Source organism: Triticum urartu, chromosome 3A (assembly GCF_056163025.1).
Source record: "Triticum urartu cultivar PI428250 chromosome 3A, HENAU_Tu73, whole genome shotgun sequence".
NCBI lineage: Eukaryota > Viridiplantae > Streptophyta > Magnoliopsida > Poales > Poaceae > Triticum > Triticum urartu.
Genome location: NC_141875.1, coordinates 390440718 through 390457376, shown reverse-complemented (window position 1 = coordinate 390457376; position 16659 = coordinate 390440718). Strand labels below are relative to the sequence as shown.

Sequence of the window (16659 nt, the reverse complement as noted above, 5' to 3'; positions counted from 1 at the left end):
GCGTTGAATGCCCATGGAGACTGCCATCCGGATACCATGCAACAGAGCTTCGTATTCGGCTGCATTGTTGGAGTCTGTATACAATATTTGCAATACGTACTGAATGGTATCTTCGGTTGGGGACATCAGGACGATGCCAGCCCCTAGACCATCCAGCATTTTGGAACCGTCGAATTGCATGATCCAATTGGAGTATGCGCCATACTCTTTAGGGAGTTCGGCCTCCGTCCATTCGGCGACGAAGTTGGCCAATACTTGCGACTTAATGGTTCGTCGAGGTTTGTATGTTATGTCGAATGGGAGGAGCTCAATGGCCCATTTGGCAATCCGGCCCGTAGCGTCGCGGCTGTTTATAATATCATTGAGTGGCACTTCCGAGGCTACTGTAATCGAACACTCTTGAAAGTAGTGTGGCAGCTTCCGCGATGCCATAAATACCGCATATGCTATCTTTTGGTAATGCGGGTACCGTGATTTGCATGGAGTGAGGACAGTGGATACATAGTATACCGGCTTTTGAAGAGGGAATTTATGCCCGTCCGCTTCCTGTTCGACAACGAGCACCACGCTTACAACTTGATGAGTTGCCGCAATGTACAACAGCATTGGTTCGCCGATGTTTGGTGCGGCCAGGATTGGGTTGGTTGCCAAGATGGCCTTTATTTCTTCCAATCCGGCTGTGGCCGCGTCCGTCCACTCGAAGTGTTTGGTGCGCCGAAGGAGGCGATAAAGGGGTAAAGCCTTTTCTCCTAAGCGGGAGATAAAGCGGCTTAGAGCCGCCACACATCCAGTTAACTTCTGGATTTTTGAGGTCTGTCGGGGTAGCCAACTGTGACAAAGCTCGGATTTTGGCCGGATTAGCTTCAATACCTCTACTGGAGACAATGAAAGCCAGGAGCTTTCCGGCTGGTACACCGAAAACGCATTTTTCCGGATTGAGCTTGATGTCGTACGTTCGGAGGTTGTCGAATGTGAGCCTCAAGTCGTCTATCAAAGAGTCGACGTGTTTGGTTTTCACGACCACATCATCTACATATGCCTCCACTGTTTTGCTGATTTGTTTCTCCAGACATGTCTGAATCATGCGCTGATATGTTGCGCCAGCGTTTTTGAGCCCAAAAGGCATTGTGTTAAAACAGAAGGGACCGTATGGTGTGATGAATGCCGTTGCGGCTTGGTCGGACTCCGCCATCTTGATTTGGTGGTAACCGGAGTATGCCGAGGAAACACAATGACTCGTGTCCTGCGGTAGCATCAATGATTTGATCGATGTGTGGGAGGGGGAAGGGATCCTTTGGGCAAGCTTTATTGAGGTCTTTGAATCGACACAAAGGCGCCAGGATTTGTCCTTCTTTGGTACCATCACCAGGTTTGCTAGCCAGTCCGGGTGTTTTATTTCTCTGATGCATCCGGCCTCCAATAACTTGGCTAGTTCCTCTCCCATGGCCTGTTTCTTAGGTTCGGAGAAATGCCGAAGAGCTTGCTTGATCGGCTTGAATCCCTTTAGGATATTGAGGCTATGCTCGGCCAGCCTGCGTGGGATTCCTAGCATGTCTGAGGGATGCTAGGCGAATATGTCCCAGTTCTCGCGCAGGAACTCTCATAGTACGGCGTCCACAGCGGGGTTTAACTGTGCCCCGATGGAGGTTGTTTTTGTAGGGTTCGTTGGGTGGACTTGGAATTTGACTATTTCATCTACTAGTTTAAAAGAGGTGGACTTGGATCTCTTGTCGAGTATCACGTCGTCCCTGTCCACTGTGGAGCGTAGCGTGGTTAATTCCTCGGCCTCGAGGGCTTCGGATAATGCCTCGAGGGCCAATGCAGTTGTTTTGTTTTCGGCGCAGAGTGCTATGTCCGGATCGCTGGCGAGAGTGATGATTCCGTTGGGCCCGGGCATTTTGAGCTTCATGTACCCGTAATGGGGTACGGCTTGGAAGATTGTGAACGCCTCCTGTCCTAAGAGAGCGTGATAACCACTGCTGAACGGGGCCACTTGGAATGTAATTTCTTCGGACTTGTAATTATCCGGCGTGCCAAATACCACATCTAGTGTGATTTTCCCAGCACAGCGTGCTTCCTGACTGGGGATGATTCCTCTAAAGGTTGTGCTACTTTGCTCAATGCGGTTCCATTCTATTTCCATCTTTTGAAGAGTTTCCTCATAGATGAGGTTTAATCTGCTGCCGCCGTCCATGAGTACTTTGGTGAGTCGAAAGCCGTCCACGATTGGACTGAGGACCAGTGCGGCTGGTGCTCGGGCTGTTCGGAATTTAGGTTCGTCACTGGCATTGAAGGTAATAGCCGTGTCACTCCATGGATTTATTGCTGCTACGTGGCAGACTTCGGCCATGCTGCGGAGTGTTTGCTTGTGCCTATTATTTGACGCGAAGGTCTCAAAGACTGTTAACACTGTATTGTTATCCACGGGATGGTGCTCTGTGGTATTTGGGAGAAGAAGATCCTCACCACTTTTGGCCACTTGCCGGAGTATCCAACATGCTCTAAGGCTGTGTGTTGGTATTGTATCCGTTGTACTATGAATTTTGCAGGGTCCATTGAGCCATCCCTCCAGTACGGTTCCATGCCCTGTAGAGGGTTTTTGGTTTTTGGTAGTTGACACGGGTGTATTGTGATAATGCACCCTTTTATTTCGGACTAGGTTTGTATTCAGGGCACTTTCCATCGCACAATACTTTCGTACTATGGATGCCAAGTCAGCGAGGCGTGTTATCTCACAGCGATTTATGGCGTTAAGTATTCCCTTGTCCATACAATTATTGCAGAAAAATAGGATTGCGTCTTCCTCGCGACAGTCCTTAACCTTGTTCATCGCAAGGAGGAATCTGGCCCAATAGTGATGTACTATTTCCAGGGGCTCTTGCCTGATGTGGGAAAGATCGCTTATGTTTGGGTGGGTGGGTGGAATTGAATCCGAACCCTTACCCGATCTGGGATCCAGGGGCCGAGGAGTTTCCAATTTTGGAAGTTCCGGTTCCGGGGTGTTACCCGATAATCCTGGCCCGCTGCCTGACTCTAAGTTCAGGGATTGGATGTTGTCCTCCCGCGAACGGGCATCCGGCTCGGAGAGATCGGGAATCCGGACATAGTTGGTCCTCAAGATAGAGGAAAGGTCGCCGCATTGTTCCTCCACCACTGCAATATGACGGGTGACTGGTGGAGAGTTAATCTCCCTTTGATCGGGTTTAAGCCCAATCCGATCATAGTCCGTAGCGACTCCCAAGGCGGCGATGTGATCCAAGAGCTCGATTAAGGAGGCGAGCTCCATTGGATCCATCTATTCGGCAAGTGCCGATTTGACGTGGAGGATGTTCTAGATGACCCGAGAAGTTTGGCCGACAGCCAAAGCTCCCCCAACAGTAGTACCGTCTTTAAAGACGCGACGAGACATCCTTCCTTCTGGCGACGGCAGAGAGGAACTCTCAATAAAAGCACCAATGTCGGTGTCAAAACCGGCGGATCTCGGGTAGGGGGTCCCGAACTGTGCGTCTAAGGCGGATGGTAACAGGAGGCAGGGGACACGATGTTTTACCCAGGTTCGGGCCCTCTTGATGGAGGTAAAACCCTACGTCCTGCTTGATTAATATTGATAATATGGGTAGTACAAGAGTAGATCTACCACGAGATCAGAGAGGCTAAACCCTAGAAGCTAGCCTATGGTATGATTGTATGTTGTCCTACGGACTAAAACCCTCCGGTTTATATAGACACCGGAGGGGCTAGGGTTACACAAGGTCGGTTACAAAGAAGGAGATACACATATCCATATTGCCTAGCTTGCCTTCCACGCCAAGTAGAGTCCCATCCAGACACGAGACGAAGTCTTCAATCTTGTATCTTCATAGTCCAACAGTCCGGCCGGAGGATATAATCCGGCTGTCCGGAGACCCCCTAATCCAGGACTCCCTCAATGAGACTGCTGGTAATTTTAGTTTCTGATCAATTCGACTGCACACGTTAGTCATATTTGTAAACGATCCTTGTGCCTTTTGCAAAGAGAGCAACACCGGATTGCGGCCGAAAGTGACTCGCCGTCTGAGGCATTGGCGAGGCCTAAGTGGGACACTCCATTCAACCGGGCGTTGAACATATTGAAACGGCAACCGGTGGATACTCGACCATCATATGGACGCGTGCACGGTGTCAGAGACAGCGCCATGTGGAAGAAGTACTACCGTGAGACCACGGAGGAGAGAAAGGAAAGACGGAGGTTAACTGAAGAAAACATCGACAAGAAGGTTGAGATTGCGGTTGAGAAGAAATCATCTCAGACAGTCGCAACAGCGGTAGCTGCCGCAAAATAGGTGGTTGCGGATTTGTCTACTTCCTTGGTGACGGGCGTTTTCACTTGGACAAGGCAAAATCCAGAAAAAATGCAGAGGACTTTCCCCTTGTTGACTTCTTGGGGAGTAGCTCGACTAGAGTTGCACCAGCACCTGCTCCCGCACCGGCTCCCGCACCTACTCCCGCACCGGACGTGCTCGGTGGTGCTTCGTCTCTGGCTGAGCTCGACGTCCTCACGGTATCTGTCACACTGGGCCCCTTCAATATAAATGTATAATCTCCTGTTTTCGTTGCCTTTCGGATGTCTCACGTCACAGACTTTTCTTTGCAGGCCGACGAAACCCCGTGCACCATATTGTACATCATCGGCGACCAGAAGGTGGACATGGGGAAGGCGACGATAATGGAGCTGAAGGAACCATTATTCCACAGCCGGCCGATCCCCCCGAACGTCTTCAAGGTTTCTGTGGCCAGTGTCAAACCGGGCCATGAGAATTTGCCTCCTCCAATACTAGTGGGGGATGACGACGAGACACCGTGGTGGCTTGGTGATTGTTGCAATGGGTGGGTCCTATTGTGGCCAAAGAGTCTGCTTCGTCTGGAGGCGGTCGGGAGCACACCCACGAGCACGCAGCCTCAGCAAGGTATGAACATCAACACCCCACCTACCCAATTAGCATCGGGTGTCGGGTTGGGTGATAGCAGACGGGGTAAGGAGGAGGCTCCATTAGTCGCTGATGATGTCGCCATGGATGAGGATGAGGACGACAATGGCGTTGAACAGTATGTCTATACGGGCGCCTCCCTAGGGTTTGAGCGTCATGAGTCGGTACCTGAATTGCCGTCTCAACGTATTATGGACGACCTTCCGGTAGTAAAGAAGTCTAGGAAGAGAACGTGGAAAGGCAAAAAAGCTGATTCTAAGATCCAGCTGCCTCAGCAGCCTCGGCTTCAGGACTGTATAGATATCCCCGATGCGGATAAATGGCATATCCCCGGTCAACCAATCCTACCTGCAACAGCGCTATGGGTCAGATTTGGCGATCTAAGGAGACTTCATGACGATGTGCTGCGGGTAGAGAAAGGCCTCATCGCCTCGAAAGATCTAGGATACCCACTCTACATGGTTAGCATTCCGTGGTAAATGTCATTCGTCGACAGCTTCCCCGCAGATAAGTTCTTCCTCTGATTCGACTACATATTCGACATGTTTCATGTGAAGAAGCCGGATTTTACATTTTTCTGCATTTATGCCTTGCACATGAACTACATCATCGGGGTTGAGCAGATATCTCATATCTGTGTCGCTGACCCGTACTACATGCACGAGGGCTTCTTGGGAGTCTGCGCAAAGCACCGTGAATACGCGAGGGATTACATCGTCAATTTCATGCTCGCCAATAAGGACAAGGAGGCGATTCTCGTGCCTTATCATCACATTTAAGTCATCCACGCTGCTATCCTTCCTTCGATTTCAATCATTCATTTGCACGGTGGAGGCTAATTAATTTGAGGTGTACTTATTCTACGCAACGGCGGGCGTGCCGTCCTCATCATCCTCTACCCCCGATTCTCCCACGCTCTTTACTTGGACTCGTTGAAGAACATTCACAAAAAGGATTACACCCACATCAAGGATGTTCTCGACAGTGCTATGTTTTACTACCAAGCAAGTGCTATGTTTTACTACCAAGCAACCGAACGATTCTCTTAACGATGGATTCGTCCTACACCACATGCTGGAGTACAGACGGGATCACCAGAACCTTCGCATGTTACTTAGATCCGGTGATGCCCATATTCTGCAATGGGCAAAGGACATAGGAGATATCGAGGATCATCGACTTCGAGCTGAGTTCTATAACATCCAGCGCGAACTTGCCCAAATCATCATGAAGGAGGTCATCGGAAAAACAGGGATGTTCTACGGAGAAGGACAAATGTCGCGGGAAGACGTCCAAACATGGATAGCCTCTCAACATCTCGACATGAAGCCTTTCACTAAGCTCGAGGACTATCTCCGTGACTTGGATGGATGGAATGACATGTTGGAGTGATTGTCGATATATGACAATGTGTCCGTTTAGTCCATACTTTCTGTATGACAAAGCTTTGAGTTATGCACGGTGAAACTTTATTTGTGATGTAATTAAACCGTCCTCCTCCCCGACTAGCGAAAATCACTCTAGTTAGGGCATTTTGGGGTACGATGAACTTTGTTATTTATGCTTATGATATGTTGTTTCTATTTTTGCCAAGTCTGCCTCTTTCTGTTGCTCAGCTATATATGTTGCATATCATCGACTCATGTGACTATGCAGGTGCATAGATCATAGATGGCGAAGAAGTGCTATGCCAGGAGTATATATACGACAAGTGGCCGGAGTGTCAGGCCCAGGTGTACCGGTTTCTAGTTTCCGAGCGACATGCAGTAGTTAGTTTAGGTTCACGCTAATGCGAGAGAGGGATACGAACTCATGTACTCAAAGTGATAGCTCTTCTCGCGTATATCATTGTTTAGATGGATGACGATGTATTTGCAAGTAATCGAGACTTGTATCGCTATTTTCGAGATGATGACAAGAGACCACTTTGTGTTGGATGATGATTATGATGATGACATGATTTGATGAGACTAATTCTATGTACATGCTATGATTACATTTGTATGTGTATGATATGCTGAAAATTATTGTATAAAGCCTATTCAAATACAAAACAAATATGCAGGAAAAAAACTAATAAAACAAGTAGTAGCGAGGGGGGGGGGAATTTAGCAGTAGCGTCGCCTTACCAGTAGCGCTTCCCAGTAAACAGCGCTGCAGATAATATCAGCAGCGCCCTTTTCTAAGGAGTGCTACAGCTATTCATGTATAGCAGTAGCATGGGGCAACAGGCGCTACTACTATACGTTAGTTGTAGCGCCTTATTAGTAGCGCCGGTCCCCGCGCTACTGAGAGGCCCAAAACCCGTGCTGCTGCTAGGCTTTTCCCTAGTAGTGTTACATGACCAATTAAATGTGTGTCTGTTAACTAATATTAGTATCATATCACAATTCGTATTTGAAGATGTAAGCTTTGGACTTATGATTGGTGTGTTGTTTAGCTTCAAGAGTGGACTGCTGCTAGTGCGACACAAAGCAGCTACACGGATCATAGTGTAGATATAACGGGAAAACTGTAAGCATCACAAGTAAAATCAGCAAAGTGGAACCTACTGGAAAATATAGGCTACTATTGCCGGTACGGCTAGAAAGGCTTCGGATACCAGCTCTCCTCAACTGAAGGTGTGGTACTGTTAATATCAGTGTAACTCTCAGAGGCGACACAGCTCCCCGCATTTCCTTGCTAATCTTATAGGATTCAAGTGGGCATGCCACTACAATTCCTATTCCTTTGTTTATAAAATCCTACGAATCAAAGAGGCCTGAAGAGTTGAAAGTGTCCATCACAACCGACTGAATAGACCTCTACACTGCAAACGTCCCTGCTCCTCTTCACTGCAAGGAACATACTGTACTACTACCATACTCCCTCTGTTCCAAAATATAAGTCTTTGTGGGGATTTCCACTATGGATCACATACAGATGTATACAGATACATATTATAGTGTAGATTCACTCATTTTGCACCATATGTAGTCCATGGAGGAATCTATACAAACACTTGTATTTAGGAGCAGAGAGAGTACTTATTAAAGAAGAACGGAAGAGGAACATGCTAAAGAAGAGCAAGCAGATTTTGGATAATAAAATGTTCGTTGCGAAGTGCCCACACATGATGAACCAGAGCAGATTAAGAATGCAACTCCCTGCTGTCTCTCTGTATGTGGTGCACGTGCTTTTCGAAAGTAAAGTAGGAACATTAGCTGACCAATTAAACATTATCTGTTTTGGTAATATTAGCATCATATCAGATTCGTATTTGAGCAACAAGTTTGGAATTATGAGTGGCACGTTGTTTATCTTGATGGATTCAGGAGCAGTGCTAAGTAGCTACGATGATGGTACTTAATATAAATGAATGTCCGCATGCAAGTCGCATGACTTTTGTCATTTGGGTCAGTCGACCATTTTAGGCGGTTGGATGAAGATCCTACATCTCCTAACCCTTGTTCTTCCTCATCTCTGATTCTTCCCATACAGAACACTGCACGGGCCGCCGGCCAAACAATCAACCCCGACCCCCCGCCCTCCCCTGAACCGCCCCAACCGCCTGTGTGCCTCCGCCACCCCCACCCCCACCCCCGCCCGCACCCATGTCGAGCTTTCTTCATTTGGCGAGGCCCCACCACCGCCAGGCCACCGCCCCCCACAACCACCATCCCCACCCGAGCCCCTTCATTCGCACCGGCGAACTCCGGCGAGCCCTCAAAAATCGACTGACCCAATTTTGAAATTTAATCTACTTTCATTTAACTAGTGTGGAATATAAAAGGGGAAAACCATAAGCATTGCGAGTATGGTGTTAAGCACACCATGGAGGATCTGAAGGTGCAAACCAGACAAAGGCAACTTCACAATCAATGTTTGCTTTCAACTAACAAGTAAGTGATGGACAAGAAATCAGATTAAAGCAGTGGCGATCTATTTTCTCACTTTGATAAATAAGTTGAGCAGATACGAAAGAGTACCGTCTCTGGTGCGGCGCCGTGTGTGCATCTGCCGAGAATTTGACGGTGCTGTGATAGCGATGGCTGTCGGCAGCATGGAAGCAGATCTAGGAGGGTAGACGGTGGCGGCGTGGGAAATATCCCAGCGCGGTGGAAGAGACGGTCATAGGAGCGGCGCCGGCAAGGTGGACGACGACGGGGATGAAGCGAGAGCACGGGATGCAAGGATCCCGGTCTGAAGCCGTGGATTAGAGAGGTCGATCTCTTGTAATGCACGATGGCATCGGGGTGTCTGCTCTGGTATGGTGGAGGAGGACGGCGGTGGATGGGGTGGCGGACGGAGGAGGCTGGGGTGGAGAGGGTGTTTTGGCGCCCACGGAGTACGAATGGGGAAATGGAGGGACAGAGGAAGCAGAACCATGTCTTCAGGGCGCGCTTGTCTCAAATGTGAGGAAATTTACAAACATAGCCCCCGTTTAAAATTTCCTACATCACAGCAATATTAGTCGATTGGGGATAGGACGGTAATCTCGCACACACCAAATATTTGCCGACGAGAGTTTGTTTTGGTGCCCACCGTGTATGAATCGAGGAGGGAGTCGATTTCGGCCGAGGAGACACTATGTTTTGGCGCCCACCATGTATGAATCCGGGTGAGAGGCGGTTATGTCAAGTTTGAGTGAAATTACAAACCTACCCCTATCGAAACCTATAGAAATTGAGCCGATAGGCTTTGTGCGTCAGGGATAGGCGGTAATTTCCATCTTGCAGATTTTGGTTTCGGGTGGTTACTGTGACTTTTCCCGCTTCGTTCAAATTTTTGCAGAGCGAGAGTTCATGTTTACCATGCCAACTCAATTCGAATCCAGTTTGTATTCTATTTTTGTTCGGGTGGGATCCATTTTCGATTGGAATAAAATTCTATATACATCATTTTTTATATATACTTTCAAATGCACAACAAAGAATTCTGCTCCTTTATATATATAATGTGATTTACAAATACAATGATCTCAAAATCATACGGTTGAATTCCAAAAATTTAAACCAAATTATGTTCTACTAAAATGTATGGATTAGTAATATCTACATATTAAATAACATAGATGCACGTGAATTCATATGAGTATGCATATTTGATAGATCAACTTTGGTTTGAGTATGAATTACATGTATCATCATCTCAAATTCAAATATTTGAATCCCTTTTATGTTGACATCTTCTATACACGCAACTAAATATTTGAATCTCCTTTCACTCCCATCTCTCTCGCATGCTCCTTCATGCAGCTATCACTCTCTTTTCTCCAGCTCACCCTCACGCTCACTTCATGTTTCTCCTATTTTCGCAAACATGGTCTCTCGCTGTCTCCCTTGAGAAGTGTCACACTCTCCCTATCATTATACATTACACGGTTTTCATTATCTCTCACGTCTCTACCGTTCTCTCGTATCACTTGGTACCTAAGCTTTCTTTTGCACCGCCACACACACACACTCTCACTCGTCTTTCACTTTGTCTTTCTGTCTATAGGGTTCTCTCACACACCCTATATCTCTCTAGATATGACTCATACCACTAAAATTACTCTCTCCCATAGACACAACATTTGTTGCGGTCTCCTTTCCGTCTCCATCCCATTTATAAAACTGACATTATTCATTAGTTTACTGATCAGAAAAACTCCCCCCTCTCTCTCCCTCTCTCTCTCTCTCACACACACAACTCCTGCTTCCACTTCCCTTCCCGACCACCGTCTCTCTCTCACACACACACACAAAACTCTCACTTTCGCACCCTCGACTCGTATTTCTCTCACAAAGATTGAACGACTAGCCTCCAGATTGGTTTATACACCCACACACTCGTGCTTCCACTATTGCGTACATGTCTCTCTCGCGCTCCTTGTATCTATGTAGATTTTTCGTCCCTTCTTGAGACATGCCCTCTCGATCGTGCAAACACACACTTTCGCCTCATTTTAAGCTCATACCTCCTGCACACACTCTTTGTGTCTTTGTCACACACGCAGTCCGTCCTGCTCCTCTCTCCCTCTCTCTCACACACACAGCACACACACACACATGCGCTTTTTGCAACAACTAGCAAGATGCCCATGCGCTGCACAGAACATAAAGATGCATTTGTATGAGTAGTTTATCTTGTGGGAGAAAAGGATGAACGAGGGAAGGCCTTATTTGATAATGTGGAGAGGGGTGTGGGTATCTTTTTGCAAAATTGCCATAGTTTCTTTCCTATACGTCGGATATAAATCGGACGACCTATATTGCAGGATGGCAGGTACACCATCATCACCAACTCTGTTTTTATAAGAGTAGAAATTAGAGATATACCACTTCTCAAATCTTGAAACCAACCACATTCCTCCCTTATCTCGTCAAAACCGCCAAAGGGATATATTTTGAGTGAAACATAACATATTTTTAGTGATATACGTATTTTAAAACTAGACTCTTTTTTCTATCAAATCGGTGAATATGTATTAATCTACTTTGATTGTGTGGCAACGCATTGGCACATTGCTAGTTATTACTACTGTGTAATTTTCTGGACACCATACAAACGGTACAGTACATATACGAAGAGAAGAGGTGCACGCACGTAGTCGGTCTCTCACTGTCTCGCACACATGAGAGTTACGTAAAGGCACCGTAAACAAATAAACCCTAAAACCCTAGGTGCACAATTGCTGCATGCGCGGGTACCGGGTACGTGGTGGAGCACACCTTTGTAGGAATAGTCAGCTCGCATGATAATTTGATCGGTAGGAGTTGATGGTCGGGACCACAGGTGAACGACCTGGAGGCGGTGGCTCGCTAGGCGCCACTGATCGAGTAGCCACGTTTAAAATATCATTTTTTAGCGGGGTAAGAGTTCCGATTTTCAATGGCGCGTTATAAGTACTAAGTAGTTTTTAGAACGATTGGTATGGAGCGAAAATGGAATTCATAACAACTACCTCCGTCCTGGTTTACTAGTCCCCATCATATTTTGGGTCAAAGTTTGTCCACGAATTTTACTTGTAAAATGTGAATGGAAAACGAGATTTTGTTATACCCAAACAAAAAAGGACTGGAGGGAGTGATTGTTCTGATACGGACGCGGCCTCTCATAGCACAGGCATTGAACCCGCGCGCCGGCCAAGAGGGCCCCACTCGTTGCAGGCCAGACTGAACACGCCTCCTCGCCGCATGCAACCGGCTTCATACTGCCCCGCCTATCTCCATTGAATCCGTGCGTGTGCCGGCAACATGTCCTTCCATGAGTCGGCCGGCATTTTAGAACACAACATCGACTGGATCCTCTCGTTCGCTCGCTATTTAAACAAGGCCAGACGCCTGTCAAGAACCGTACCACACCGTTGCTCCCCATATCCTCCTTCCACCATTTTCTCCACACTCTCCATGGCATCCGGTGAGCAGGAATACGAGTTCTCTAGCATAAAAGCCGGTTGGGTGCCCCGACAAGCCAGGAAACTCGCTGGCCCACCTCCCTTCCCACCCCAGGATGTCAGTACCATGGGCGAGGCTACACGCGGGCAAGCGGAGGAGCAAGCCGCCGCCCCAAGCTGGCCGCTGGTGCATCAACTCGACGCTCCAAGACTGCTCGCCAAGGAGTGGCTAGTTGCTGCACGCCGGCACACGGGAGACCGTGGTGTCCAGTGGACCGTGGTTGGCTGCGCCATCCGACACAAATGTCGGCAGAACCGCGGCATGCGGGCGGAGGTCGCCAACACGTTTGCGGCCACTGCCGACACCTAGGAATAGTAGACCACTGGAGCCGCCGCCGCTCTGAACCCATGAATGCTACGACCACCGCATCGCCGGCATAGACACCCGGTGTGTTGCCCCTCAAAACATCATGGACCCCAGCCGCGGCTGGCATTAGAAATTGTACCTGCTTCCAGAAGTTTTTCACGATTAGTCAAAAAATGACCAAAATATAATTAATTACGCATCGTCTTGACTTGTTGTGCTTGCACTGGTAGTAGGAACTAGAGCTTTTTCTTTATTTATAACTCTCCTCACATTTTTTGGCTTTGAAGTGAATCATGGTTGTGGACATTATCTGTGAATGTGCAGATATATGTGAACATCAGTTTGATGTGGAAGTTGAACTTGGAATGTTGGGCTTGCGCGTGAACTATACCATGTCCAATGCTTCGTCTGTTATTGTTTGGAAAGTAATTGCTGTTATTAATGACCCAAAAAAATTATTTTGTGCCATATTAGTAGATCCACGGACATCACAACAGGCATGCTGACTGGATAAACATTCGAACCTAACTGTCATGAAGGAAAATTTGTATTGACAACAATTTTAGATAGCAGGAGATGCCTAGCCTGCTCTGCCTCTGCTAGCATCTTTCTGGCTTCTTCCATCTCTTCTTTGGCTTGGGTGAAGAGAGCATCTGATTGCTCTTTTCGCTTCTTTAGGAACTCAGCTCCATTCTCAAGGGCTGCTGCACACTTCCTTTCAGCCTTTACTAGAGCCATGAGGACACGAACAGTTGACGACTCCACCTGGCTTGTGTGTAATCCAGCATCATGTGGGAATTTGCACCTTGTGTCTAATCCAACATCATTAGGGAATGGGCACCTTGTGTGTAATCCAGCCTCATTTTGGAAACATGATCTCGAGGTTGACCATACTTCCCTCCTCGCAGGAACTGCATCCTGACATGAAGTTACTTCTTTTTTAGATCAATACTCAGAGCAACCCAGATCCATTTAGTAGAAGCCAGATAAACAAGACTCGAAGGAGTGAATTCAAAAGAAAAAAAATAATATAAAAACCGACTCCAAGGTGAGAACACCCACTTCCTACATCAAGCTAAAAATGAAAGCATCAGGATGATCAAGACTCTTCTTATTACACATCGAAGAATACGAGGCTAAGAGAAATAGAAACTACAACATATACGCATCAAAGAACAAGACGGATAAACGAAATTAGTGTGTTACTTACCAAAGCTCGCTTTACAGGTTCGGTGAAGCTCCTCTTTAACTTGCCATGCTCCTTGAAGATGTCCCCAATATCCCGTGCTTGGTCTTCATTGCTCCTCTGCATGTTCGCACTTGTGGTTTTAAAATCTCAACATGGCAAGAAAACTATAGGTATACTCACACATCTTGTGGGCAACATTAAAGCACTCATCTGCCATGTTAGAGCATCTCCAATAGAAGCGCAACGCGCGGCACGTTGAAAAGCGTTTACAGCACCGGAATAGCAAGTTTTTGCGGGACCGGAGTGCTGGCTCCAACGGGCACTGCAAAAAATTGCATGCGTGCGCCGCTCCAGTAGACACGCTATATTTTTTCTCCTTTCTACTCTGACTAGATACACATTCGACTCCGAGTCGATACTGGCATATATAGATACAAGCAAGATGCCCGTGCATTGCACATAACATCAAGATGCATTTGTATGAGTAGTTTATCTTGTGAGAGAAAAGGATGAACGAGGGAAGGCTTTATTTGCAAATATGGAGAGGGGTGTGGGTATCTTTTTGCAAAGTTGCCATAGTTTCCTTCCTATTTGTCAGATATAAATCAGACGGCCTATATTGCAGGATGGCAGGCACACCATCATCACCAACTCTGTTTTTTTATAAGAGTAGAGATAGAGAATAGAGATAGAGAAGTAGAGATAGAGAGTACAAAGTAGAGACATAGATAGTTCTCAGCATAGATAGATAAAAAATAGATAGTTCAACTACTCCTCGTCATCCGATTCCTCCTCGGTGATGTCCTCCTCCGACGTCTCAATGTAGGCGTCAAGATACCGATCGTCGTTGGAGTCCCAGGGCGATGCTGCTCCTAGTTTCATGTTGAATTGAGCGGCCTCTTTCCGCGTATGCTTGTCCTCGCGATAAGCAGCTCGCTCCGCCCTCCTTTGTGTGTAGAAATCGCACTCGTTGATGATGTCCTGCAGGAAGCGTTGGCGCCACAGTGCCATGGCTTCCTCGTCCATCTCGGCGATGCCAAGACGGTGCTCCTGCCTCCGGTTGTCGCGACGATCCTTGTCGGTGATAAGTCGCGGCGGGGGCGGGAGCTCCTGCGCCCGCTCCCGCGTCGGCATGTTGGGGAAGTTCAATGTTCTATGAGGCCACCGGAGGCACCACGCCGCCACGTCATACGCGCGAGCAGCCTCGTGGGTGGTGTCGAAAGTGCCGAGGCCGAGGCGCATCCCGCAGAACCGGATCTCGGTGGAGAAGCCGCCGGAGGGGCGCGCAGGGACGCCGTGGTATCCCCAAGTTTCCAGGCGATGCGGCGGCATGGTGGCGCGGCGTCGGCGAGGAGATAAAGAGTAGGGAGGGAGTGGTGGCAAGGCACAGAGCGGTGGGAGGGTGTTGGATTTTATAAAGCGCACCAGACGCCGCACACCAAAACTAGCGCGCGCCCGACCGCTTTTTCCCGCACGCGCGATCCTTTCCCGATGTCCCTGCTATCTCTACTCTTATATTTATTTTATATTTATATTTATATTTATCTCTACTCTCTACTCTCTACTCTCATAAAAAAAGAGTTGGTGATGATGGTGTACCTGCCATCCTGCAATATAGGCCGTCTGATTTATATCCGACGGATAGGAAGGGAACTGTGGCAATTTTGCAAAAAGGTACCCACATCCCTCTCCACATTTGCAAATAAGGCCTTCCCTCGTTCATCCTTTTCTCCCACAAGATAAACTACTCATACAAATGCATCTTGATGTTCCGTGCAACGCATGGGCATCTTGCTACTTCTAAAAAACTTTCAAGCATTGGCCACACTACTGGTTGCAGATGAAGAACCTACCAAGCACAGCGCGATATAGGAGCGATGCACGATTACAAGGTGATATTCTGTTGGAGAATGGAGGCTATAACTAATTACTTTTACGGGAACAATAGCAACCAGGAAATTTGAAGGGTAGGTATGAACAAAATTGGAACTGCACATGTACCGCTAAGGGATTCAATACACACATTACCAATCTAGGAGGAGTACGGTGGTCGCTGAGGCCTCTGTGCATCATGTTCGGCCACGGGAGTCAGTTCATTGTCCATGACGGTGGTGCTTCTGTGCTTGGTGTTGGCTTTCGGGAAGAAGATCCGAGACCATGGAAGACGGTGTCGGGGAAGAGGCTCCCTGTACGACGACGATGGTGGACCGGCTCTAGTGCGGCGTACGACATCGTCGATGAGGTAGATGCGCTGCGGTGGACGAGTGCGCCGATGTAGAAGGGGAGGAGCACGAAGGCTGTGGTGTCGTGGAGAAGTCTATTTTGTGGTGGGGATAGAAAATGGGGAGTATTCGGGTGTACTACTCTGGGTGCCGGGGTGGGGTTGGCTGGGTAGGGTGAACATGAACTTACCAAAACAGCCCCCTACCAAGCATCATCTGTAGGCTTGTTCTGAAGGATATGATGGTAACTTTGCACTGCTCGAATCAGGGTCGCGGGAGATTTTCCCGCCAACCTCAAAATTTTGTGACACTGAACTCCCCGTGTGGCGTGTTGGGTGATTGGGCTAAGCAACTAGCGAGTAGTACAAGTAGTTAGTAGCACTAGTAACTACTAGTACTCCCTCCGTTTATTAACTCTGCATATTAGGTTTGTCCGGAGTCAAACTTCCTAAAGTTTGACCAAGTTTATAGAAAAATGTAAACATTTACCATAAAAGATATGTATGATGTCAAAGTACATTCAATAATGAATCTAACGGTATTTATTTGTTATT

At 47.6% G+C, this 16659-nt stretch overlaps 1 protein-coding gene across 1 annotated transcript; it reads right to left on the bottom strand.

The window, feature by feature from the left end:
* Positions 1 to 14651: 14651 nt before the first annotated feature.
* Positions 14652 to 15215, bottom strand: LOC147979802 (uncharacterized). Its single transcript, XM_087515353.1, has one exon. The coding sequence runs from the start codon at positions 15213 to 15215 to the stop codon at positions 14652 to 14654; it is 564 nt and encodes a 187-aa protein (XP_087371479.1).
* Between the last annotated feature and the right edge of the window lie 1444 nt (positions 15216 to 16659).